Below are 24,829 nucleotides of genomic sequence, written 5' to 3'. Positions count from 1 at the left end.
ATCGAGTCCAACCATACACACACACACAAAAAAAAAACCCAAAAAACCAAAACAAAACCTACAATCTCTGCCCTTCAGAGCATGCCCTGAAGTGCCAAATCTAGAGGTTTCTTAAACACCTCTAGGGATGGTGACTCAACCACCTCAACCAGATCCTGCCCCGCAGGACGAGCCCAGATGCGTGGCTCCGCGAGGCAGCAATGCAGGCAGCGCGTCGCAGGACTCGCAGGCAGGACCGGCGGCTCGGCTGGGGCAAGGCACAGGTAGATGCGGCCCCGCCGCAGCCCCATCCCGCGCCCTTCCCTTTGATGCGCATCACGCATCCCGTGAGCCCCGGGGGGGATCCTGCACCCAGCGCCTTTGTCCCCCGGGCGCAGCTCGCCCTGTCCCGCCGCCCAGCAGCAGTGCAGGCACCACCGCACCCCACAGATCAGCCACCGCAGGCCTGGTGACCCCTAAACCAGACGAAGACAGCCCACCCTCGGCACCCCCAGCACCGCGGTGCCCCAGCCCCGTGTGTGACACCAGCACCGCAGCCGCACACTCGGCTCCTCGGGGAGCAGCAGAGCGGAGCCGTCGCCCTGCCCCTGCCGCAAGGCCCCGCTCGCCCGCCTGCGGGCTGGGAGAGCGGTGCCGGGTCCCCACGCAGGGGACAGGACGGGTGCCAGCAGCTCCGCCAGCGCAGGAACGATCAGCCTGAAAGCCCCGATTCTGCACAGCCCCCGCCGTGGGATGGGCAGCCGCGAGCTCAAGCGTCACAAGAATCAAAAGGGGAAAATGCCATTTATTGGGTGCTCCAACTGTCCGCAGAGGAGCTGGAGAGAAACCCGTTTTGGGGGTGAACGCACCCAAACGGCGGCAGCGGGTGCTGCCGAGCTGCAGGCGTGGGGTGGGCAGGCAGCACCCAGCCCAGCACCAAGCACAACCCACGGCACCACCGGCACCCGCCGCTCTGGCTCCTCGCCCTGCCCGGGATCCACACCGGGGGAGGACAGAGCAACGCCGCCGCAGGAACACCCCCAGTGCGGGGCCACGGGCCGGGGAGAGGCGTGAGCACGGACGGAGAAGGGCGTCGAGGGGCAGAGCTGCCGGACCCGCAGCAGCCCCAAGCACCGTCCCGTCTCGAGGTGGACCTGCCCCCGCCATCTCCTCCGCGTGTCCCTGGAGCAGCGACAGCCGTAGCTGCAGGTGATGAGGTCCCGCGAGGAGAGAGCGGGATGGGATGGCTGTTGTGGGACCCTGTGCGCCCCGTCCCCGCGCACAGCCACGGGCGCCGGTTCCAGGGGCTGCGGAGACGGGGCAGAGGCAGGCAGCGCTCAGGCGGGGGGCTGGGAGGGCACGTGGCTTCCCCTCACATCCGATTTGCTTTCCAGGAGAGGTAGCAGTTCCAGACGATGGCAACGCACTGGACGACGGCCAGCCTGGGGACAGAGGGGACAGGGTCCACAGCCGCGGGCTCGGGGAGCCGGGGAGCCGGGGCCGCGGCCGCGTTACTACCTGTGCTGCAGGGGCACGAAGTAGAAGTTTGCGATTTGCACTGGCGGCCAGATCTGGGTGGAGGAGGAGACAGCGGTGAAGGGGCCCTGCTGGCACCCCCATCCCCTGCCCACCTCTGCCCGGGCATTCCGGGTGTCCAACCGGGCTCGCGGCAGCCCCCGAGGTGCGGGACAGGGACAGGGGCGTAGAGGAGCCCAGCCAGGGGCACGGCCCCCGGGCCGGGGGGCGACAGACCCCAGCACTTACGCAGTAGTTGGTCAGCAGGGCGTCCGTGTAGTCCTGGGGGAGAACGGAGGCCGTGAGTGCCCAGAGCCACCCGCTGACACCCAGCCGCCGCGCGTGCCCACCCCTGCCACGGCCAACAGCCGGCACCCGCACGGGGCTGCAGGCAGGGGCTGGGAGCACACAGAGGGACACTGTCCCCTGCCACGACGCCCCCAGTTCCACGCCTGCTCCAGCTGGGCAGGGGGTCCCCGCATCCCCTGCACCCGTCCTGGCGCCGTGCCCACGTGGGCCGAGCGCAGGGTGGCAGGGAGAGGGCGGCCACAACTGCTCTGTCCCCACCAAGAGCCCTTCCTGCCACTGCCATGGCCCACGGTGCCATGGCCAGGCCACCACAGGCTGCTCTGCCCACGAGGAAAGCAGGGGCAGGCGTGGGGCAGGCGTGGGGCAGGCTACGGCACTGAGAGGGCAGGAGGTGAGCCAGGGCACCTGCAGCAGCCTTGGGCTCCTCTCAGCAACGGCTGTGAGCCCCCATCCAGCCCCACATCCCTCGAGCCTCCTCCCGGCCACCGCGGGGCAGGGACGGAGAGGGCACCGAGCCAGGGCAGCCTCCCCGGGAGCCCGACGCGCTGCCCCGTCTTCGTGCCGTGCCGCAGCCCTGCCTCACGGCAGCAGGACGAGTCCCTCATCCAGCCCGGCCGTGACTCAGCCGGGAGCCCGGCCTCCTCCCGGCGCTGGCCGGCAGCCCAGGACGTGGAGAGCGGGCGCAGGGTGATGGATGCTCTGCTGACGCTTCCTCCGCGTGGGGAGAGGCGGATGCGCCCCAAGCCAGGGGTGAAGGTGGCTGCCAGACGCTGCTGCCCAGCCCCCAGCCCACCACCCCCCAGGGCAGGGGCAGCTGCAGCTCGCGGGAATCACCCACCACCGCAACCACCCACCACCAGCATCAACCACCCACCACCACGCTCAGGCCCCGGCGGGTGTCCCTGGGGGAGGCAAGGCGAGACGCGCGGCACGACTTGGTCAAGATGCCGCTGGGGTGGACGGGAGCGCTGGGGGTGCTGCCCGTGCCAAGGGCCAGCCTATGTCCCAAAACACCTCGTAGCCCCCCGGCTGCTGCTCTCGCAAAGCCAGGAAGAAGACGAGGTAACTCCGTCCTCCCCCAAGATCTGCTCCCTGCACCCCGCGGCAGGACTGGGGGCAGGAACGGTCTCTGCCGGTGCATACCGGCAGCCCGGTAGGCAGCTGGCCGGTGCCCGGTGCGTGCACCCGTGCAGAGGAATCCGCTCTGGGCAATGGCACCCCAGGCAGAGCCCCAGCCCGGGGCAGCGGCCAACAGCCCGGTTGGGGCAACAGCCCCCGTGGACAGAGGGTCCGGGTGGGCTGGGCCCCGGGAGGGCCACCGCACGCAGCCCCGGTGGCCATCAGTGTGCGAGCGCCGGCGCTGCGCACCCCCGGGCAGCCACGCGACCACCCCGGTGCGCCTCATCTGCGGCAGGGGGTCACCCGCTCCCCGGTGACTCACCCTCTGGACACGCTGACTCAGCTTTTGCGCTGGTTTCCAGCAATCGCCGCTAATGGGAGCCATCTCGGTAATGGCTCTGGAGACGCAGCCAGGAGAGGGGCCGGAGGCACGCAGGGAGCCGGAGGGCACCAGGCGGGACCCCAGCGCCGTAGCACAGGGAGCAGCCCCGACACCAGCGCCCGCAGGATGGGCAGCGCCAGGCCCCCGATGCCCCCCGGGTCGTGGCAGCCAGCGCTGAGCCTGGCAGGACCAGGCAGAGCTGCCCCACAGCAGCGGGGCAGACACCTCCCCACCCTGGCCGTGGGGCACCCACAGAGCCAGCTCCGCGCCTGGGGTGCCGGGGCACGACGGAGCTGCGGACAAGGCTGAGGACGGGAGCACGATGGCAGGGCTGGGGACACGCAGTCGGTGCTGGGAGGGGGCTGTGCCGGGGCACGGGAACGGGCACGACCACAAACGGGAGCAGCCGGCGGCGCCGGTGCACCGGGAGGGGCTGCCAAGGCAGCCGCGGAAGGAGCACGTACCTGCTGGATCTTGGACCAGTTCTCCTCCACCGACAGACCATTCACGGCCCCCGTGATGGCGAGGAAGCAGCCGAGGAAACACGGCGCAAAGGCCCCCTGCGAGAGAGGAGTCGGAGCCCGATGCTGGGCAGCCCATGGCACCTGCACAGGGCGAGGGGGCCGCATGGCGGGGCTGGGGGTGCCGGCGTGCTGCTCCCCGGCACAGAGCCATACGGAGGGACAGGCACCGCCATGGGAGGGCCCAAGGCCAGGCCAAGGGGGTCCCCCTGCGGCCCCGTCTGCCCCAGTCCCCCGCCATGCCGGGGCTGCTCCTGGCCGCAGGATGGGGGCAGGAGCCAGGGCAGCACCGGGGTCCCCGTCCCCAGGACCCCCCCTCCGCAGCGGGGACACCAGGGACGACACTGCAGGGAGACGGCAGCTCTCAACAGCCTTGGGAGAGCTGCAACAAGGGTAAAGCACGGATCCCCACGGATCCCCACAGCTTCCATGGCACAGCCGGCATCCCTGGGAAGCACCATCTCCTACTCAGCACCCGCGGCACCGAGCCGGGCTCCCAGAGCGGGATGGAAACCTGCCCACACATGGCCGTGCCACCGCCCCGTCCTGCGGCACGAGCCCCACACGAGCACCCTCACCCGCGTGGCACCGACCTGGTCCAGGACCATCTTCTTCACGGCCACGACTTTCGTGGCCCCCGGGACGAGCTGATCCAGGATCTTGTACCATCCGCCCACGACGGGGCCCTGCGGGAGCCGGGTGGTGAGGGGCAGCGTCCCGCGGTGCCAGGACATGGGGCGGCAGGGCCAGGGGGGCTCTGGAGCTGGTTCCACGGCCCTGCCCTGGGACACCGGGATCGGGGCCTGTCCTGCCTCCCCTCCTGGGCCCCGCACCGCCATGGGGCAGCCCCCCGGCATGGGGGATGCAGGGACGGCGGCAGCCCCCAGCCCTGCCCCTCCTACAGCACCCTGCCGGGCAGCACCGCACCAGCGGGGTGGCTGCAGGGCTTCATGCCCGACACAGCGGGCAGGGCTCCGCGGCGGGGGGACCCCGTCTCTGCCAGAGCCACCCAGGGCCCCCCCTGCCCAGCACCCCCCGGCAGCCGATGGGTCGGGATCCGGCCCCGCCACCCACAGTGGAGCAAAGCAGGTCTGCACCCTCGGATGCAGAGTCACCCTCTGCCAGGTGAAACCTCCCGGGGGGCTGGCGCCAGCAGCGGGCATGGCCACGGGTGCCCAGGCTGCACAGACAGAGGCTGCCAGCCCCCCCAGGGGTACCCGCAGCCGCAGCTGGGCGCAGGGACAGCGTGTTCCTCCTCCGGGGAACCCAGCTCTGCCTGGCGCTGCTGGAGGTAGCACCGGGACAGCCCAACCCACACCTGCGCACCATGGTTTTGCCCTGCTGAAACACGCTAGCCCTCCATCCCATCCCCATCCCAATCCCCATCCCCATCCCAATCCCCATCCTCACCCCCATCCCATCCCCATCTCCATCCCATTGCATCTCCATCCCAATCCCACCCCCATCCCCATCCCGCATGTGCTGCAGGGGCAGGGGCAGGCTGGCCGCGGCACGCCAGTACTCACCACAAAACAGAAGCCAATGGCCATCATCTTCATGGTGCGGGAGCCCTGGTGCCCCTGCAGTCCCCGCCGCTCCACCAGCTGCTGGGCGATCACGTCGCCAGCTCCCATGAGGGCCCCTGCGACCAGCGCGGCCCGCTCAGGCGGCCGCGGTGCACCGGGGCACGGCGAGACCCCGCAGCACCCTGCCGACAGCCGGGCGCCCCTGCCCGAGCGGAGCCTCTGCCTGCCCGCGTCCCGCTGAGACGGCTCTGTCCCCGCTGTGTCCCTCCCGGCGTGGAGCTCGCCCTACGCCAAACCTGCCCACACCCTCCCGCAGCAGCCAAGCGCCTCGGGATGCTCTTGGGACGATGCAGCACCTCTGGCGTAAGCAGTGCACGGCTGCGCTGCCTCCCCGCACCCCTGACACGGGGCTGATCCCTCGCCCGGGGTGCGCGGGGCTGTTGGGGCAGAGCCCACCCAGCTGCTGCTTCTCCCGAGGCTGGTGGTTCCCAAAATCCCTCCCTGAGCACCGTACAAACCCTGCCGCCACCATCCCCATCCTCATAACGCCGCGCTCGGCCCGTGCCGCTCCTGCCGGGCAGCCGGGATGGGAGGGCGAGTCTCGCCGGGCCGGACCCAGCTCCTCGCCGCGGGCCAGCTGCTGGCACGGCCCCTCGCCTTGTTGCCATATCAGTGCGAGGGGCCGTCTGGTGCGCGCGTCCCCCGCGGGGCACGGCTCAGCTGGGCCCTTGGCAGCTCCCGCTCCATCCGACACCCTTGACCCCTTCGACGCAACTCAGCTGGCCCGGCGCTCCTTCCCCCGGCTCCCTGCCTGTCCCCCCTGCTCCTCCCGGGACAGGTCCCCGGCAGGTCTCCAGCCCCGCTGTGACCCTGCTCTGTTCTTGGAAACCCTGAACCCAGCCAGCCCCCGTCCCGGGCAGCAGCAGCCCCAGCATCCCCCCTCCTCCCGCCAGCCGGGACAGCTCAGAGGGTCTCCACGAGTGGCTCCTCACCATGGTGTGCCGAGGATGCTCAGGCTGGCAGAGCGCCGGCTGTGTCCCCAGCAGCGCCTGGCCCCTGCCACCCGCTCCTTCCCTCCCTCCCGGGGCCATCGGTGTCTCTGCGACAGCCCCAGCAGCGCCGCGGGGAGCAGGTCCCAGACTCCTGCCGCCACCCCGGTGCCTGCAGCTGGATCGTGCCTTCCTGAGGGCACCGACCCCAGCCGGCACGCACAAACAAGGGGACAGGCACGGGCTTGGGTCCCCAGCCCCTCGCCCCAGCCACATGGATCACGGCCATAGTGTGGCCCCTGGGAGCCCACGGGCAGGGCCTGGACCCAGCCCAGCGTGGCTACAATGGCCAGTGGAGCCTGGAGGTGACCCAGGAGGCCGGTCAGCAGCCAGGGCCCCAGCCAAGGCCAACTGGGCTGGAGGTGCCCCGGCAGGACTGCCCTGGTCTCTGCAGCCCCACGGAGCCCATCTCCTGCTGCCACGTCACCGACTCCATCTCCCACCCCAGACCAGCACAGCCCCCGGGGGCTGAGGCTCTGCCCTGGGCCCCGACAGCCACCGCACCCCTCCACAATGGCGCATGGGCTGTGGCCGTGCAGGCGCAGGGGGTGCTGGCAGGCGAGGGACCCCGGGCCAGCATGGCAGGGCTGGTTGCCTGTTTCCCGCAGGCAGCCTTCCCCCCGGGCGCAGGCAGGCTCCCCCGCTCATTGACAAAGCGCAGCCGGCAGTGCCGGTGTTACTCACCCAGTGTCGAAGGCTCCGGGCGCAGTGCCCAGTGTGACCAAGCAGCACCGGGGCTGCCGGCGGGGGGGAGGAAAGACCTGTCTGTGCACCCCTGCCCGAGCCTGGCAGCGCGGCCGGGTCAAGCCCCTTGCAATGACTTCGCTCGCTCAGGCTGGCACCAGCGCTGCTCGCCACCCGCACTGTGCCTGCCTGGGGTGACACCGGCACGGTGCTGCCACAGTGCCAGCACTGGGCTGGAGCCCACGCCATGAACGCAGGGACCAGCCCTGAATGACCCTGCAGCTCTGCCGCCACTGCCGTGTCCTGCCCCAGGCTGGGAAGGGCAAGGGCTCGTGACCGCCCGAGCCATGGAGGGGCCAGTACCAAGCGGTGCTGTGGGCAGCCCCCGGCCAGGCTGATCCTGAGAGCCAGGGAGGGCATGGCCGACCCCGCAGGCTGCTGCTCCCGGGGCCAGAGGACTTTGAAACGGGCCCAAGACTAATTAGGCCACACCGTCTGCGTCCCCCGCGGGCCAGCAGCTGGGGGCTGCACCGCCACCACAGGAGCGTGGGGCTGCTCTCAGCAGGCGGGGACAGCGAGGTCACTGCCGCGGGCACGTGCTGCTCCCTGCTATGCCCAGGCCCCGCTGGCATCCTGGACTGGGGCCGGGGATGCAGGAGGCAAAGCCCTGGCTCCCAGCGCCAGGCAGGACGGCCATTCAGCAGGCGAGCACAGTGGGACACGCCAGGCACAGCAAAGGGCCAGCAAAGCTCACTGGCCCTGCCCCGGCTGGATGCTCCGCTCTGCCTGGGGGAACGGCAGCACCGGGAGCAGGGCTGGAGGGCACAGGGCAGCCCGCCTCCTCTGCGGGGACCACGGCACGGTCAGCAGCGAGGGGCCGAGCCTTGCATAGGGCAGTTACTTGCTGAAGCTGGGAGGGGAGCAGGAAGGCTCAGCCTCCAGCAGGGCTGCTCCTGCCCCAGAGGAACAGCCATGGAACCATCACCACCTCGCACCGCAGCTGGGCCTGGGCACCCGCCGCAGGCAGGGAGACACCCAGGCACGAAGGCAAAGCCTCTTCTCGGCAGCAGGAACCACGTCCAGTGCCGGGTCGATCACCCACACACCCCCAGGGGCATGGCCCCATGCCCAGGGGCTGCCAGGACCCCTGAGGAACCGGGGGGCTGTGCCTCAGCATGGCAGGGTTGGCTCCCAGGAGAAGCAGTGATGGCAGAGCCAGATCCCGGAGCCGTGGGCTGCACCAAAGCTGCTCCGGCCACGGGCCGGTCCTGGGCAGCGCTCCCAGCTCCGCCTGGGCCTCCCTCCAGGACGCGAGGAGTGGATGCTCAGCCCAGCATCGCACGGTGCAGAGGGTGCCAGGCAAGAGAATCCATCAAATCAGATAAAAATAACAGCGGGAACAGTGAGGTGGCCTGGCAGGACCCCAGCAGCAGGGGAACGTGCTGCCCCCCCTCGCGGGCAGCCGGGAGGAGGGCCAGCGGCTGCATGCTGAGCTGAGCCCCCCGGCCCCACGCTGGCTCCCTGGTGCAGCAGGGCCCCCCCAGACCCCACGGCGGTGCTTCCCCAGCGTCCTATGCTATGTGAGCAGCATGACTGGTGGGGCAGCGGTGGGGGCTGCAAGCAGGGGATGCAGATGGGAGCACGCAGGGACACCCCCGCTCCCAGCTAGCCCATGCCGCACAGAGCCCCGCACCGCTCTACGCACACGTGGCACGGGCAGGACTCGGGGGAAGGGCTCGGCCATGTGCTGGGCTGGCAGAGCCCTCAGGCAGAGGCTGCACCCCACTGAGCCCAGGTCCCAGCACCCAGCCCTGCCCAGGGGGAGCAGGGCTCCCCAAACAGCCTCCACCCGGGGTTTTGGGACGATTCCTCGAGCTGTGCCTCCTCACAGCCCCCGTTAGCCCTCCTGGCTCCAGCACAAGCCGCCGGCGCAGATCTCCTGAGCCCAGAGTGGGCCTTCACCCCGTGGGACGCATGGCGGGTCCCTGCTCCCCGCTGGGCCTGGGGGACCAGCGGCACCTCCCCCACCCACGGACAGGCCCCTGAAGCACCGGGAACCCCCCCCGCCCTCCGGGGTGACAGAGCCCACAGCGGCAGGGCAAGGGGGACCGGTGTGATAGGGATGGGGGAGTAGCGGGATGGGGATGCGGGGGAGAAGGGGATGAAAGGGGAAGGGAAGGGAAGGGGAAGGGGACGGGACAGGGGGCTGTGCCCCACGGGTGGTGACGGCGGAGGGGACGGGACACAGCGCGGCCGCTGCGGAGGCTGGGGGGGGGGACACACGGCGCGGCCGCTGCGGGGGCTGGGGGGGGACACACACAGCGTGGCCGCTGCGGGGGCGGGGGGGGCTCGGGGACACACGGCGCGGCCGCTGCGGGGGCGGGGGGCCGGGCGGCGGCCCTTACCGGCGGTGAGCGCCTGCGCAGCCCCGGGCCGCCGCGCCAGCAGCCGCCCGCAGCCCCTCCAGAGCGCCGCCATGTCCCGGCGGGCGCGGCGCGGTGACGGCGCGGTGACGCCACGTCGCGGGGCAGTGACGTTTATTGCTCAGAAGCGGCCCAGGACGGTGGCCAGCAGCGCCATCCGCATGTACATCCCATTCTCCGCCTGCCGGAAGTACGCGGCGCGCGGGTCCGAGTCCACCTCCACGCTGCGGAAGTGACGTCAGGCGGGGGCGGGGGCACGGACCCACACCCCCCCGGGGATGAGGGACCCCCCCCGGGGATGAGGGACCCCCCCCGGGGATGAGGGACCCCCTCCGGGCACCACGGGCCCGGGCCCCCTTGAGCCCCCCCCCCCCCCCCCGGGCACCACAGACACCCCCCCCCCCAGCCCCACATCGCCCTGGGGCGCTCCCCCCATCCCCCAGAGACCCCCCAGCGCCCCCCCCCCCAGCGCACCGCAGCCTTCGGCCCCCCCATCCCCCTTGACCACCTCCCCGCCCCCAGCACACCACAGACCCCATCATCCTTGAATCACCCCCCCGCCCCGCCGTGCCCCCCCCAGCACACCACAGATGCCCCCGGCCCGAGCCCTCCCCTCCACCACAGTCCACCCCCCCACGGCACACCACAGAACCCCTCAACACCGCCCCCCCAGCACGCTGCAGCCCCCATCCCCCTTGAAACCCCCCAGAGCCCCCCCCCCCCCCTCCTCCCAGGACACCACAGACAGACACACACACCCACACACCCCCAGGACACCACAGGCATCCCCTGAACCCCCCCAAGAGCCTCCCCCCCCCCAGGACACCACAGACACCCCCACCCCAAATCCCCCAGCCCCCCCGTCCCCACCTGATCTCGTTGACGCGGGGCAGGGGGTGCATCACCACCATCTTCTCCTTGGCCCGGGTCATGATGTGGGGGGTGAGGATGAACTGCCCGAAGCACTGCGGGGTGGGACGACGCAGCCCTGAGCCGCTGCCACCCCCCGCTGCCAGGGCGAGACCCAGGGTGTCCCCCCCCCGAGTCCCAGACCCCCCCCTGCACTCACAGCCTCGTACTCCTCGGCCAGGCGGAACCGCTCCTTCTGGATGCGGGTCATGTAGAGCACGTCAGTGTCCGGCAGCGCCTCCTCGATGCTCCCAAACTCCTCCTGGTGTGTGTGGGGGGGGGAACACCATCAGCGGGGCTGGGGAGACGCAGGGCCCTGACCCCCCCCCCCCCAACCCCGTCCCCATACCCACCTGCTTGATGCCCTTGGAGGCCACGAAGCTGGTGATGTCGGGGGGCATGCGGAGGCCGGGGGGGGTGACGTAGCGCAGGTTGACGCGGTACTGGGTGAGCAGGCGGGCCAGGGAGTGCACCGTGCGCCCGTGCTTCAGGTCGCCCACCATGGTGATCTGGGGGGAGCCCGGCAGGTCCGCTTCAGCCCGACCCAACGACCCTCCCCGGACCCAGGCAGGGCCCTTCAACCCCGCTGCACCGTGCTGGGGGTGGCCGCAGCCCCCCACCATCAGCCCCAGCTCCCCCCCCCCGCCGTACCGTCATGCCGTTGACGGTGCCCAGCTCCTCGCGGATGGTGAAGATGTCCAGCAGCGCCTGCGTGGGGTGCTCCCCCACCCCGTCCCCCGCGTTGATCACCGGCTTGCGGCAGTGCTTGGCGGCCAGCTGGCGGCACGGGCAGGGCTCAGTGCAGGGCAGGACGGCCCCCCCCCCAGCCCCACAGGGGGACACGGCCCCCCCCCAGCCCCATGGGGGGACAGGGCATGACCTGCCCCACCGGTGAACACAGCCCTGCCCCACAGGGCAGATCACCATCCCTGCCATGGGGACCGGACCCCCGAACGCCTTCAGGGCTGGACATGGCCCCTCCAGCCCCACAGGGCAGGTCACCATCCCCACCCACGGGGGCTGGACCCCCAAACACCTTCACGTATAGGTGTGGCCCCCCCAGCCCCATGGGGACCAGGGTAGGACCTGCCTCACCAGGGAACACAGCCCTGCCCCACAGCGCAAGTCACCATCCCCGCCATGGGGGCAGGACCCCCAACACCTTCAGGGCTGGATGCAGCCCTCCTGGCCCCCTCTCACCTCGACGGCGCCCGGCTGGGGGTGCCGCAGCACCAGCACGTCGGCGTAGCAGCACATGGTCTGCACGGAGTCGGCCAGCGACTCGCCCTTCTGCACCGAGGAGGTGGCCTCCGAGAAGGACAGGACGGAGCCACCCAGCCGGCTCATGGCCGCCGCGAAGGAGCTGCTGGTCCGCGTGCTCGCCTCGTAGAACATGGACGCCATCACCTTGCCCTGCGGGGGCCACGCTGTCACCTCGGGGAGCCCAGGGGCGCTCACGCCTGGCGCGGGGCTCCCATGGCCCCACTCGGGGTGGCCAACTCACCTTGAGGATATCCAGGCTCCGCTCCTTCTGCACCAGCATGCGCAGGGTGTGCGCCACGTTGAACAGATGCGACAACTGCGGGGAAGAGGGGGCTCAGCTGGGGCGCGCGGGGCGACAGGAGGCACCGTGTCCCCCCGCGCTCATCCGGGCGCCCACCACCCCAGCACCCGGGCACCTGCTCCTTGGAGAAGTGCTGGACGGAGAGGACGTGCTGCCCGACGAGGGGGTGCAGCAGCGGGGAGGTCTGGAAGTGGGGTGCGCCCTGGGGGGACGCCTGGCGTGGGAAGGGGCCCGGAGGGTAGAAGTAGCCGTCCTGGATCACAGCGGGATCTGCGGCACCGAGAGCAGCCGGTCAGCCCATGGCCGGGTGGTCCCGCAGAGCCCAGCCCGGCCATTGCGGGACCCCCGGGGGCACTCACCCGCCTCCACCGTCTTCCTGCCGGCCTTGTCCCGCGCGTCCTCGGCTGGGGTGGGAGAGGGGAGCAGCGGCGTTAAGAGGGTGCGGGCGGCTGCAGCGCGGCACAGCCCTGCTGGCACTCAGCAGCACCGAGTGAAAGCACCGCGGGAGCCGACGCCAGGGTGACGGCCGCCCAGAGACAGGGCGGGCTGAGCCCTGGCGTGGTGCCACGTCCATCTCCCCGCGCGCCCCGCAAAAACCCAATCGTACGCAACCCAAATCACACTGGCAAGCGAGGGGTCCCCGAGGTGCCGCGCGGGCCAGGGCGGGAGGGGAGTGGGCTGGCGCGGCCATGCCCATGCTGTGGTGCCCAGCCCCAACACACAACAACAGGGCGGCGCGGTCAGCCCGGGGCCAGCGCGGCACCTGGGGGAGGGGATGCACTCATCGGCTGCGGTTAGTGCCATTAGTACGGCCGCGTTCATTGTCTGAGTGAGTCCCCCCCTCCAACATTACCGGTGCCTCGGGCGCCCGGGCGGTGCGCGGCTCCCAGCCTCCGGAATGCTGAACGGGACACAAGGGCCGGCGTCAGCGGGGCCGTGCAGCCGCGGCCCCAGACCCGGCCCTGGGGCGGCACACGATCGCTGCCCCGCCACCCGCCGCACCGTGCCACGCCGCACGCCCCCCTACCTGGCAGCCCCGGGTCGGAGGCGCGGTGGATGCGGGGCGGGAGGTGGAAGCGCCCCTCGCCCATGGGGCCGGGCCGGCGGGGGCTGGAGGCTCGGCCACGAAGCATCTCGCCGGCTGCCACATGCCGGGGCCGCTCGGGGGTCTGCAAGGAGAGGGCGAGCTGGAGCCGGGGTGAGGCAAGGACCCCCCATCCCAGCCCCGCGCACCCCGGTACCTTCGCGCTCTCCTTGACAGGGGCCGCGTGTGGTGGCAGCACAGCTGCCGAGGGCCATTTCTTCACGTCCTGCCCGTAGCCGGGGGGCACCAGCACCTGCAGCCATGGGGACAACGGCGCCAGTGATGGGGGGACGATGGCGTCGGTGATAGGGGGACCCCCCCAAGACGCAAGGGGAAGGGTACCTGTGGCCTTACCTGCCCGTCAATGTAGGCGACCTCCCCGCGCAGAACCACCCTCCGCACTGTCCCCTTCACCTTCATGCCCTCGAAGGGCGTCCATCGGGCCTTGGAGAAGGCCGTGTGGCTGGGGATGATCCACTCGTGCTCCAGGTCCACCTGCCGGCAGAGCGGGTCAGGGGCAGCAGGGCCAGGGCCAGACCCGGGCTGGGGGGGCAGGGACCCACCTCCACGTAGGTGTCCTCCTGCGCCGGCAGCCCGAAGATCTTGCGGGGGTTCTCGTAGAGGCGCTGGATGATGTCCTCCACGGTGAGCCGCCCCTCGGAGACGGCCGTCAGCAGCAGCGGCAGCATCGTCTCCAGGCCGGGGTAGCCGGGGGGCGGCTCCTGCCCCTGCTTCTCCTCCAGCGTGTGGGGGGCTGCAGGACGGGGCCGGTCACTGCGGGACCTGTTGCCATCCCCTCCCCAAGCTCCCGCCCCGCAGCCGCCATCCCGCCAGGGCTCACCGTGGTCTGTGGCGAAGCAGTCGATGGTGTCCATGTTCTCCCAAAGTGCCTCCACGTCCTGGCGGGTGCCCAGCGCTGGCCGCACGGCCGCCCGGCCCTCCCCCAGGCGCCCCAGGTCGTCCTGGCTCAGGAAGAGGTGGTGCGGGGCCACCTCACATGTCACCGGGACCCCCTTCTGCTTGGCTGCCTTGATGAGGAGGATCTGGGGGAGTGGTTGAGGGGGGAGTGTGGTGAGGGGGGACCCCAAACAGCCCCCATACCCCCGTCACCAGGGTCTGCGGTCCTGCCGCCGCTCACCTCCTCCCTGCGGGCCACGTGGCAGATGTGCACGGGGCGCTGGTAGAGCTGGGCCACCATCAGGACGGCGGCCACCGTCTGCCGCTCCGCGTGCGCCACGACGGGCAGGTGCCGCGGCCACTGCTCGAAGTGCTGGAGGAGGGAACAGGGCTGGTGGGCACCGGCACCGGGAGCTGGGTCCAGCCCCATGCCAGCCCCTGCCCGTGGTGGCCCACCTCCATCCACAGCGACACGTCGTCCATCCGCAGGCTGGAGAAGGTGTCGTTCAGGTACATCTTGAGCCCGGCGGCTGCCCCGGCCAAGGGCCCCAGCGAGCCGGCGTTCTCCGAGGAAGCCCCCAGGAAGAGGGCGAAGTCACAGCGAGCCCCGGCCTCGGCCAGCTGCGGGGGCAAGCAGCGGTGAGTGCCGGTGGCCAGCCCCACCGCAGCGCCCAGGGAGGGGACACGGGCATGGGGCCGGGCAGCAGCAGCCCCTCACCTTCTGCGCCAGGGCAAAGGAGGCGGCATCGGTGATGGCGGGGCTGGTGTTGGGCATGGCGCACACCATGGTGACGCCGCCAGCCAGCGCTGCCGCTGTGCCAGACGCAAAGTCCTCCTTGTGGGTGCCGCCCGGCTCGCGGAGGTGGACGTGGACGTCGATCAGGCCTGGGGAGCGGGGCAGCGTCAGCACGGGCAGCCCCCGGCTGTGGGGGACACGGGACGCCCCGGCAGCACGGGGAAACGTCTCCTCTCCCCGCAGCACCCTCGGAGCCCCCACAGCCCGGCTCTGGGTACCACCGCGGCTCCGTTCTGCACCCTCGGGCCCCACCGTGGCCCCGGTCCCACCTACCCGGCAGGCGGATGAGTTTCTGGGACGTCATGCAGTCCACGTGTATCTTCAGCGGGGGGGCTGCCCCGATCTGCCCCAGCGCCTGGGGGAGAGCAGCCGTGAGAGCCAGGACCCGGCCAAGGGGGCTGGGGCTCAGCAACAGGGGCAGGAGGAGGACGTCCGCCTGAGCTGCACCCCAAAAACAACCCTCCCATGCTATCCACAACCGGACTTCCCTACTCCAACCCCCTCTTTGCTCCATCACCTGCGCCCGCGTCCCCTGGCCCCCCAGCCCACCTCCACGAAGAGCTTGGTGCACTTGATGTCGATGATGAGCGGCACGGAGTAGTCGACGGCCAGGCGCCGGGTGCGGTACCCCTTGGTAACAAAGGAGGAGAGGCGGCGGCCCCCCGAGTTGCGCATGGAGAGGTTGATGACCATCTCAAAGTGGTTCTCGGCAAGGTAGTCCAGGATGCTGCGCTGGGTCTCCCGGGCGCCGGCCTCGCTGCTGTCCGCCTCGTCAAAGTGCCAGTCCACGGCCATCACCTGCCGGCAGCGACACCCATCAGGGCCCCCGCGCCTCCCCGAGGGCAGCCCCGGCCCCCCCCCGGCCCCCCAGCCCTGACCTTGATGCCGTGCTCGGTGTAGAAGTCGGCGGTGCCGAGGCTGGCGTACAGCTTGTAGCCGAGGCTCTCCAGGGTCCGCACCGTGGGCAGCAGCTCGCTCTTGTTCTGCAACGACCCCGGGGACGGTTAGAGGAGGAGGGGGACACCCCGGCCCCCGCCGCAGCCCCCACCCCAGCCCCACGCACCTTGTAGCTGCCGATGGTCAGCAGGATGTTCTTCTTGGGGATCTTGAAGCCGGTGCTGAGCATGGCCTTCAGGTACGCCTCGCAGCGGTTCTCCCCGAAGCAGGCCACCTCGCCCGTGCTGGTCATCTCCACGCCCAGCACCACGTCGGCGCCCGCCAGGCGCGAGAAGGAGAACTGGGGCACCTGGGGGGCAGGGGGGGCTCAGGGGCTGCCCAGCCATGTGCCCTGGCCCAGCCCCCGCGGCCCCCGCTCACCTTGACGCCGACGATGCCCGTGCCCGTCATCAGCCCCACGGGCTCCACGTCCTCGCCCATGATCACCTGGCTGGCCAGAGCCACCAGGTCCACCCCGAGGGTCTTGGAGACGAAGGGGAAGGAGCGGGAGACGCGGACGTTGCACTCGATCACCTTCAGCTGGTCGTCCTGGGGGAGAGGGGACGGTATGAGGCTCGCGTGGGGCCGCAGGGCATCCTCCCGCATGGTGCGGCTCCCCAGTGAGGTACCTTGGCGATGAGCTGCAGGTTGAAGGGGCCAGTGACCTGCAGCTCCTGCCCGACGGCGTGGACAATGGCCTTGATGCGCTCCAGTGTCTTGGGGGTGATGTCCTGGGGGGGTGTCACCAGTGTGGCGTCGCCCGAGTGCACCCCAGCGTTCTCCACATGCTCTGAGATGGCGATGGCCACCACCACGCCATCGCAGGCCACCGCGTCCACATCGATCTCCTGTGAGCAGGAACACGGTCACAGCCCAGCACCGGGGCGGGGGGACCGTGGGGAGTAGGGAGCCGGAGCAGCCTCCGGGATGGACCTTGGCCTCCTGGATGAACTTGGAGATGACGACGGGCTGCTCCTTGGACACAGCCACGGCGTTGCTCAGGAACTTCTCCAGGTCGCTGTCTGAGTAGGCCACGTTCATGGCGGCACCGCTCAGCACGTAGGAGGGTCGCACGACGCAGGGGTACCCCACCTTGCAGCAGAAGTGCTTGGCCGACTGCGGGAGAGACGGCACCCTCAGGGGACGTGCTGAGGGACGGCGTCCCCCAGGGCAGCCCCGTCACCCTCATCGGCCCCCCACCTCCATGTCGGAGAGCTCCTTCCAGAGGGGCTGGCTGATGCCGATGGAGTCCAGCAGGCGGGAGAACTTGAAGCGGTTCTCTGCCGAGTCGATGGCCTCCGGGGAGGTGCCGAGGATGCGGCACTGCTGCCGGTGCAGGGCCATGGCGATGTTGTTGGGCAGCTGCCCGCCCATGGACAGGATCACGCCCTCAGGGTTCTCCAGCTCGTAGATGTCCATCACCACCTGCAACACCGCGTGGGGCAGGGGATGGCTGGGACGGGGGCCATGGGGGCCACGGCAGCCCTCATCCTGCCCCAGCCCCATGGCCGGCAGGGCCCAGGGCAACCCCCAGCCCAGCCCCAAGGCAGCCAGGAGCCCCCAGCCCCGCTCACCTCAAAGGAGATCTCATCGAAGTAGAGGCGGTCACACATGTCGTAGTCGGTGCTCACCGTCTCGGGGTTGTAGTTCACCATGATCGTCTTGAAGCCCATCTGCAGGGGGAGAGGGATGAGGTGAGGCCAAGGGACGCCCCGCTCCTCCCCAGGCCCCTCTGACCAGCGACCCCCCCCACCCACCGACCCCACGGGGGTCCAGGGCCCGGCTGACCTTACGGAGCTCCTGGATGCAGCCGACGGCGCACCAGTCGAACTCCACGCTGCTGCCGATGCGGTAGACACCGGAGCCGATGACCATGACGTGGGGCTCACGGAAAGCCAGGTCGTGCTCGGTGCCGTTGTAGGTCAGGTACAGGTAGTTGGTTTGGGCCGGCCACTCCGCCGCCACCGTGTCGATCTGCTTCACCACCGGCAGAATCTTCAGGTCGCGCCGCATCTTCCGCACGGCCAGCTCGGTGCTGGGAGGGGCAGGGTGAGCGCCAGGACGTGGTGGATGGGGGGACAGAGCGGGGCCGCCCCCTCCCCACATTACCTGAGCACGGCCAGGGCCACCTGCTTGTCGGAGAAGCCCAGCTCCTTGGCCCGCTTGAGCACGGCGGGCGGCATGGTGCTCTGCTCCTCGCGGTAGGACTCCAGCAGCACCGCGTGGTCCGTGATGTTCTTCATCTTGTGCAGGAACCAGCGGTCGATCTTGGTCAGCTCGTAGAGCCGCTCGATGGAGTAGCCAGCCCGCAGCGCGGCCGCCAGCACGAAGATCCGCTTGTCCGTCGGCGTCTCCAGCTCCTGCCACGCCGCGGGGGTGAGCAGGGCCAGGAGGCGGGGGCAGGCGGCCGCCTCCTCCCCAGGACTGCGCTGGCAGCATGGCCCCAGACCCCCCCATGCCATCCCAAGCCCCAGCACTCACCACGTCCGAGACTGGCTTCACAGTGTGGTCAAAGCCCACGCAGTTCTCGTCCACCATCCTCAGCGCCTTCTGGAAAGCCTCCTCGAAGTTCCTCCCGATGGCCATGACCTCCCCTGGAGACAGAGCTGTCAGCGGCCGGACCCTGCGCCCACCGCGCTGCCCGCCCGCGCTGCCTGCCCGCCCCACGCTCACCCACGCTCTTCATGGAGCTGCCGATCTTGGTGCTGACGCGCAGGAACTTGCTGAGGTCCCAGCGCGGGATCTTCACCACGCAGTAGTCCAGGCTGGGCTCGAAGTTGGCCGTGGTGGAGTTGGTGACGGAGTTCCTGAGGAGGGGACGGGGGTCAGCGTCCAGGGCTGTGCCACCAGGGGGGCACAAGGCCGGCTGGAGCAGCGCCCCGTCCCACGCCGCAGCAGTGCCATTACCTGAGGAGGGGCAGGGGGATGCCCAGGGCCAGCTTGGCAGCCACATAGGCCAGGGGGTAGCCGGTGGCCTTGCTGGCCAGAGCCGAGCTGCGGGAGAGCCGGGCGTTCACCTCGATGATGTAGTACTGCGGGCAGCAGGCGGGCAGCGTGAGCGGGTGCCGCAGGACGCAGACCCCGCAGCATGAAGCCGGGTGCCAGCGGCACGGCTCCCTGCTGCCCGGCAGGCACCAAAGGGCCGCTCGTGCTCGGAGGGCACGAATAGCCGTGGGGACCGAACGCCAGGGCAGCCGGGCTGGGGAAGGGCAGCCATCGCTGCCGGCCACGGCAGGAGGGAGCCAGGCAGAGGCCACCCAAGGACCGGGCACGGCTCCGGCAGGGAGCGAGACCCAGCGCCCCGCTGCGCTCACGGGGCCGGCCGAGCTGCCGGCACGGCAAGACCCGCCGGTGCCTGGGGACGGCAGCCCCACAGGACAGCACAGGGCAGGACCCCGACCCAGGTCCCGAGGCCGGGGGGCCCTTGGGGGCCACACTCACCTGCTCCGACTCGGGGTTCAGGGCAAACTGGATGTTGCACTCGCCCACGATGCCCAGGTGCCGCACCACCTTGACGGCCGTGCGCCGCAGCATGAAGTACTCGGTGTCGTTGAGGGTCTGGCTGGGGGCCACCACGATGGACTCGCCCGTGTGGATCCCCAGCGGGTCCAGGTTCTCCATGTTGCACACCTGGCAGCGGGGAGGGGGGGTGTCACCGTGGGCTGGGGGGGTCCCGACTGCCCCCTGTGCTGCCCTGAACGCGTCCCTCCCAGCTCCCACCGCCCCCTCCCCTGCCCCGGGGACCGATGGGGCTCGACAACGAGCCCCTGGCGCAGCCCAGGCGCTGCAGCCCCCCCCGAGCATGGGGGGTGCGAGGGGTCTGGCTCAAGGGGCACAGCCGCCGGAATGGGCTGGGTATCCCTCCCCGGGGCCGGGGTCCACCGGGAGCCCCCCAGCACCCACTCCTCCATCAATCCCCGCCCAGCAGAGGCCTGGGGGGGGTCTCTCCCATCCTGTACCGTGACACAGTTGTCGTAGGCGTCCCGCACCACCTCGTACTCGATCTCCTTCCAGCCCTTCAGGGACTTGTCCACCAGGACCTGGGAGGTGTGGGTGAAGGCCTGGCTCACCAGTGCCACCAGTTCCTCCCGGTTGTTGGCAAAGCCGGAGCCCAGCCCCCCCAGGGCGTAGGCGGAGCGCACCAGCACCGGGTACCCCAACCGCTCGGCCGCCGCCAGCGCCTGCGGAGAGCAACGGGGTCACGACGGAAAGAGGGGGGGAGGACACGGCACCCTGCCCGCCCCCCAACCCTGCCCCGTCCCACCCCCGGACCTGCTCCAGGGAGGCGGCCGCCTCGCTGGGCGCCACGTGCTCCCCGATCTCCTCCATCTTCTCCACGAAGACCTTGCGATCCTCCGTCATCTCGACGGAGGCGACGGGGGTGCCCAGCACCCGCACGCGGTACCGCTCCAGCACGCCCGCCTTGGTGAGCTCCACGCCGCAGTTCAGGGCCGTCTGCCCCCCGAAGGTCAGCAGCACCCCGTCGGGGCGCTCGTTACGGATCACCTGGGGATGGCGGGGGGAGGGCACAGGGCGGTGGGGCAGGGACCCACGGCAGCCCCGCGCCCTCCAGCTGCCACCGTGCCTGCGCTGCCCGCTCAAGCGCCTCCCCGCCACCCCCCAGACCCCCAAGCAGCCCCCAGCCGCGCCGTCCCTGCGCCCCCCACGCCGCCCCCTCCCCACCAGCACCCCGGGGTGCTCACCTGGGTGACGTAGTCGGGGGTGATGGGGAGGAAGTAGACCTTGTCCGCCAGCCCCTTGGAGGTCTGCACCGTGGCGATGTTGGGGTTGATCAGCACCGTCTGGATGTTCTCCTCCTTCAGCGCTTTGATGGCCTTACGGGGAGCAGGGCGGTCACGGCTGGTGGCCCCGGGCCCCCACCGTGTCCCCCCCCCATCCCGTACCCCTGGGTGGGCGCTCACCTGCGACCCCGAGTAGTCGAACTCTCCCGCCTGCCCGATGGAGAGGCCGCCGGAGCCCAGGATCAGCACCTTGCGGGGCCGCGCCGCATCCCGGCCCCCCGACGGCGCCTCGGCATAGGTCAGCCAGTCCCGCAGGCGCTCCCGCACTGTCAGGGGAGGGGGGACGGGACACGCTGGGACCCCCGTGCACAGCCCCGGCACCACCGTCCTGCCCATGGTCCCCCAGGGTCCGGCCGCCCCCCTCCCGCCCCAACCCACCCGTGCGGGCGCCGCCGTCTCCGCTCCGCAGGTCCCGTGCCGCCTCCACGAAGATGTCGAAGAGCCCCTCCAGGTCAGTGGGGCCGGCGCGGTGCTCGGGGTGAAACTGGACACTGCAGGGGGGGGTGTCAGGCAGGGCACAGCCCTGTGCCCCCCCGGACACCCCCACCATCCATGGCCCCACACCCACCTGAAGAAGGGCTTGTGCTCGTGGACGAGGCCCTCGTTGGAGCCGTCGTTGGCGTTGGTGAAGAGTGGGGCCCAGCCGGGGGGCAGGCTGCCCGCCTCCACCGCGAAGCCGTGGTTCTGCGCCGTGATGAAGCAGCGCCGCGTGTCCTCGTGCAGGCACGGCTGGTTGTGACCCCGGTTCCCGTACCTGGGTGGCGGGGACAGGCGTCAGGCAGCCCCGGGACCCCACGGTGACACCCCCCCACACCGCACCGGACCCCCCACTCACTTCATCTTGTAGGTGTGGGCGCCGAGGGCCAGGGAGAGCAGCTGGTGGCCCAGGCAGATGCCGAAGACGGGCTTGGGCTGGGGGGCGTCCAGCACCCGGCGCAGGCTGGACACTGTCTCCCGGCAGAGCTGCGGGTCCCCGGGGCCATTGCTGATGAACAGCCCATCAAAGTCTGCACCGAGAGAGCAGCAGGGTCACAGCGGGGCCCCCTGAGCCCCCAGGGTCCCCGGCTACCAGCAACGAGGCACCCTGAGCCCACAGCCCCCCCAACGCCCCAGCACCAAGCTCCCTGACCCCACAACCCCCCTCCCAGTGGCAGCAAGGCCCCCCCAGTCCCACAGCCCCCCATGGCCCCTGATGCCACAGCCCAGAGCTGCCTTCCCATCACAGCAAGGCACCCCAAAAGCCCATGCTCCCCCCCCCATCCCTGCAGGGCCCCACCGAGGGCCCTGAGCCCCCAGGAAGGACGACATCAAGGCTCCCTGACGCCATGGTGCGGACCAGGACGTGGTTCCCCGCTGCCCCCAGCACCATCCCAGGAGACAGCCCCTGCTCCAGGCCCCGTCCCACACCCCTCGGCCCCCGGCTGCTGCCCCCCCACCTGCAGTGTCCAGCGGATGGTCCCAGGGCACCACGGTGACGGCCGCCCCCCGCTCGCACAGGCACCGCACCTGGTTGTACTTGAGGCCGCAGTCGATGGCCGTGATGCGCAGCGACCCGCCGGGGTTGAAGAGTTGGGGGCTCTGCGGGAAGGGTGAGTGTGGATCGTCCCAGCGCCCCCAGGCAGCAGCCCCCGCCCCAGCAGGGACCTCCGCAGCCCCCCCCCAGCCCCCCGGCCATCCCCACACATGCCCAAAACCCCCTCTGCCACCCCCTGACCCCCCAGCCGTCCCCAGCCCCACCTTCAGCGACACCTCCTGCACCAGGTGCCGCTTGTTGGGGTCCTCAAAGGAGAGGCTTTTCTCAGGGGTCCCGTCCGGCACCAGCTTCCCCAGCAGCGTCCCCTTCTCGCGGATCTTCTTCGTTAGGGCCCGAGTATCCACTCCTGGGGAGGCGCCGTGAGACAAAACCCCCACGGCCCCGGCCCACCCCCAGCATGACCTCGTGCCCCACCAACACCATCCCGCCCCAACCGCCAGCACCGGGTCGACCCCGTGGGGAAGCAAATCCCACCGCAGAGACAGGTCTGGTCCAGAACCGACTGTCCCCCGGCCCCAGCCCCACAGCCACCCCACACCCTTCCCGGTCCCACCTTCCAGCCCAGGGATGTTGTGCTCCTTGAGCCACTGGTCGAGGGAGCGGGACGCGCTCCAGTGGCTGGGGGTCTCCGAGCACTCGCCCACCACCAGCCCGGCCACGTGGATCTTGCTGGACTCGAACCACTGGGGAAAAGGGAGCGAGTACAGCCGGGCACGGGGCCACCAGCACGGGACAAGCCCTGTGTGCCCCGCAGGGGCCTGGCCGTCCCCATGGGACACGGCAGCACGGCTGCAGCCCAGGGCTGGAGGAGCCCCGTGGGGCAGGGACCCCATCCCCGGCCCACAGCACAGGACCAGCCCCGCTCGGGCGTGTGGGTCTGTCGCCGCCCCCACCTCGTCCCACACACGGCCCTGGGAGGCTGTGGCTTGGTCCAGCCGAGCCCGTGGCTCCGGGAGCCCCAGGACGGGGTGCCCAAGCCCCCGACGCTGCTGGACTGCAGCCCCCTGCCCAGGGGCCAGCACGGCCCGCACCGCGGGACCCCTCCGCTCAGCACGGACCGGCACGCGGGAAAGCACCGCTCCCTCCGGTCCCCAGCCTCGCCGGGAACCCCAAACGCACCAGCGTGTCCGGCCAGCCGTGGGGGCTCCGGTTCGGGGGAGCGAGGCCCGTGGGGCCGCAGCAGGGACCCACGGCACCCCCAGCCCGGAGAGGGCCGATGGCAGCGAGCGCGGGGACGGGGGCTCCGGGCCACCAACGCGGGATGGGGTGGGCAGGACGGGCCCCAGGGCCAGCGTGAGGAGGCCCCGCACGGCGCAGCGGGGATGGACTCTGCCCTGGGGGCAGGGGCCGAGAGGGGTCTGGGGCCTCGAGCGGGGGCTGCTCTGCCATCCCCGGGGGGGGCTGGGACCCCCGCCCTGCAACGCAGCCCCGCCAGGGACAGACGCGCCACCGGGGCGCCCCCATCCCAGTGCTCGGGGGTCCCATCGCCCCCCGCCCCAGCCCCGGTCCCCTCCCGGGTCCACGCCGGGCCGGAGCACGCCGGGCCCGGCAGCATCGGGGCCAAACCTCCGCCTGCCGCCACCCCGCCCCGGCACCCTGCGCATCCCGCCCCGGCACCTGGGGCCGTCCCGCCCTGGCACCCTGCGCCGGTGGCCGGTGGCCAGGTGGCTCGGGCAGCTCCAGGCGCCGCGGTGTCACTGCCACCGGGACACGCCGCCCCCGCCGCCCCCCGTCCCCGCGCTCTCACCCTGCTGAGGCCGAAGGGGTCGGCCTCATCCCGCGGCACCCCGTAGTTGCCGACCAGGGGGTAGGTGAGCACCAGGATCTGCGCCTTGTAGGAGGGGTCGGTGAGGGCCTCGGGGTAGCCCACCATGCCCGTCTGGAACACTGCGAGCGGGAGAGGGGCCGGGTCGGCGGGGACGGAGCAGCCCGGCCGCCCCCCGTCCCGGCGGAGGCACCGGAGTCCCCGGCACAGCCGACCCCCTCCCCCAGCGCCCCGGGCCGGCCCCGCTCCTGCCCCACGGCCGGTGCGTGCGGGGGGTGTGGGGGGCGACCGGTGCCGATGCCGCGCTCGGGCCGACCCCCAACATCCGCCGCCGTCCCGGAGCCGCTCCCGCTCCGGCCGCACTCACCGACTTCCCCGGCGGCGGCGGCCCCGGCGGCCCCGAAGGCGCGGCCGCGCAGCACCGACCCGTCCTGCAGCACCAAGCGGCCCATGGCGGCCACACGTGCGCTCCGGCGGCTCCGCGGCGGCGGCGGCGGCCCGGCCAAGCGCGTGCAGCGCGGCGGCGGCGGCGGGAGGATCCGGGGCGGGGCCGGGGCGGGCCGGCCCCCGGGGCGGGGCGGGGCGGGCACAGCACCTGGTGAAGGGGCCGTCCGGGGCGCCGCGGGGCAGCGGGAACCGCAGCGTTCCGGGGCCCGGGGGGATGGCGGAGCGCGGCCGGGAGAGGGACGGGCACTGAATTCGAGCCCCGCGGCGCAGCAGGGAAGTAGGGTGGCGCCGGGGATAGGGGGTAACGCCAGAACCGCGTAACCAGTCGGAAAAGCACAACTCAGCTCTGCTTTTGTCACCATCTTGTCAGGGGAGAGCGCGAACGCAGTCCCCCACTACCACAAATTATGCAGTCGAGTTTCCCGCATTTGGGGAAATCGCAGGGGTCAGCACACCCGGAGTGCAGGCGATGAGCCTCGCCCTGGGAAAACCACCTGCCTGATCATGGTGTCTCCCCTGCCAGGTAAGTATGACTCCGCCCCGCACACAACGCCCCCCGCACCACGCCGCACGCACACACACCGCACG

At 71.4% G+C, this 24,829-nt stretch overlaps 2 protein-coding genes and 1 non-coding gene across 4 annotated transcripts; all 3 read right to left on the bottom strand.

The window, feature by feature from the left end:
- Positions 1–764: 764 nt before the first annotated feature.
- MPV17 (mitochondrial inner membrane protein MPV17) lies at positions 765–9,613 on the bottom strand. Its single transcript, XM_063330856.1, has 7 exons — positions 9,490–9,613; positions 5,352–5,467; positions 4,419–4,511; positions 3,769–3,864; positions 1,744–1,776; positions 1,498–1,550; positions 765–1,421 (listed from the first exon to the last, which is right to left on the bottom strand). Exons 1-7 carry the CDS (start codon positions 9,560–9,562, stop codon positions 1,352–1,354), a joined length of 534 nt encoding a protein of 177 aa, XP_063186926.1. The 5' UTR covers positions 9,563–9,613; the 3' UTR covers positions 765–1,351.
- CAD (carbamoyl-phosphate synthetase 2, aspartate transcarbamylase, and dihydroorotase) lies at positions 9,606–24,719 on the bottom strand. 2 transcript variants are annotated; one of them, XM_063330853.1, is made up of 45 exons: positions 24,162–24,718; positions 23,777–23,916; positions 22,583–22,712; positions 22,233–22,375; positions 21,932–22,073; positions 21,331–21,502; positions 21,064–21,249; positions 20,874–20,986; positions 20,616–20,761; positions 20,397–20,528; positions 19,966–20,199; positions 19,653–19,874; positions 19,135–19,323; positions 18,601–18,725; positions 18,367–18,500; positions 18,175–18,287; positions 17,803–18,053; positions 17,482–17,728; positions 17,268–17,366; positions 16,894–17,118; positions 16,627–16,809; positions 16,323–16,541; positions 16,075–16,242; positions 15,821–16,003; positions 15,636–15,740; positions 15,307–15,555; positions 15,031–15,112; positions 14,680–14,846; positions 14,418–14,582; positions 14,203–14,334; positions 13,906–14,107; positions 13,628–13,818; positions 13,419–13,559; positions 13,222–13,317; positions 13,008–13,149; positions 12,834–12,881; positions 12,340–12,384; positions 12,096–12,250; positions 11,921–11,995; positions 11,617–11,829; positions 11,068–11,193; positions 10,770–10,925; positions 10,577–10,678; positions 10,378–10,472; positions 9,606–9,731 (listed from the first exon to the last, which is right to left on the bottom strand). In XM_063330853.1, exons 1-45 carry the CDS (start codon positions 24,601–24,603, stop codon positions 9,629–9,631), a joined length of 7,128 nt encoding a protein of 2,375 aa, XP_063186923.1. In that variant the 5' UTR covers positions 24,604–24,718; the 3' UTR covers positions 9,606–9,628. The 2 variants fall into 2 exon arrangements, with proteins under 2 accessions (XP_063186923.1, XP_063186924.1); XM_063330854.1 differs by lacking the exon at positions 12,834–12,881 and having other exon boundaries at positions 24,162–24,719.
- LOC134514016 (U1 spliceosomal RNA) lies at positions 24,609–24,772 on the bottom strand. The gene has a single exon (XR_010070603.1). It is a non-coding gene; the product is annotated as a U1 spliceosomal RNA (small nuclear RNA).
- Between the last annotated feature and the right edge of the window lie 57 nt (positions 24,773–24,829).

The sequence above is a fragment of the Chroicocephalus ridibundus genome, chromosome 3, assembly GCF_963924245.1.
Source record: "Chroicocephalus ridibundus chromosome 3, bChrRid1.1, whole genome shotgun sequence".
Taxonomy (NCBI): Eukaryota; Metazoa; Chordata; class Aves; order Charadriiformes; family Laridae; genus Chroicocephalus; species Chroicocephalus ridibundus.
This window is presented reverse-complemented; position numbering and strand designations above follow the sequence as displayed.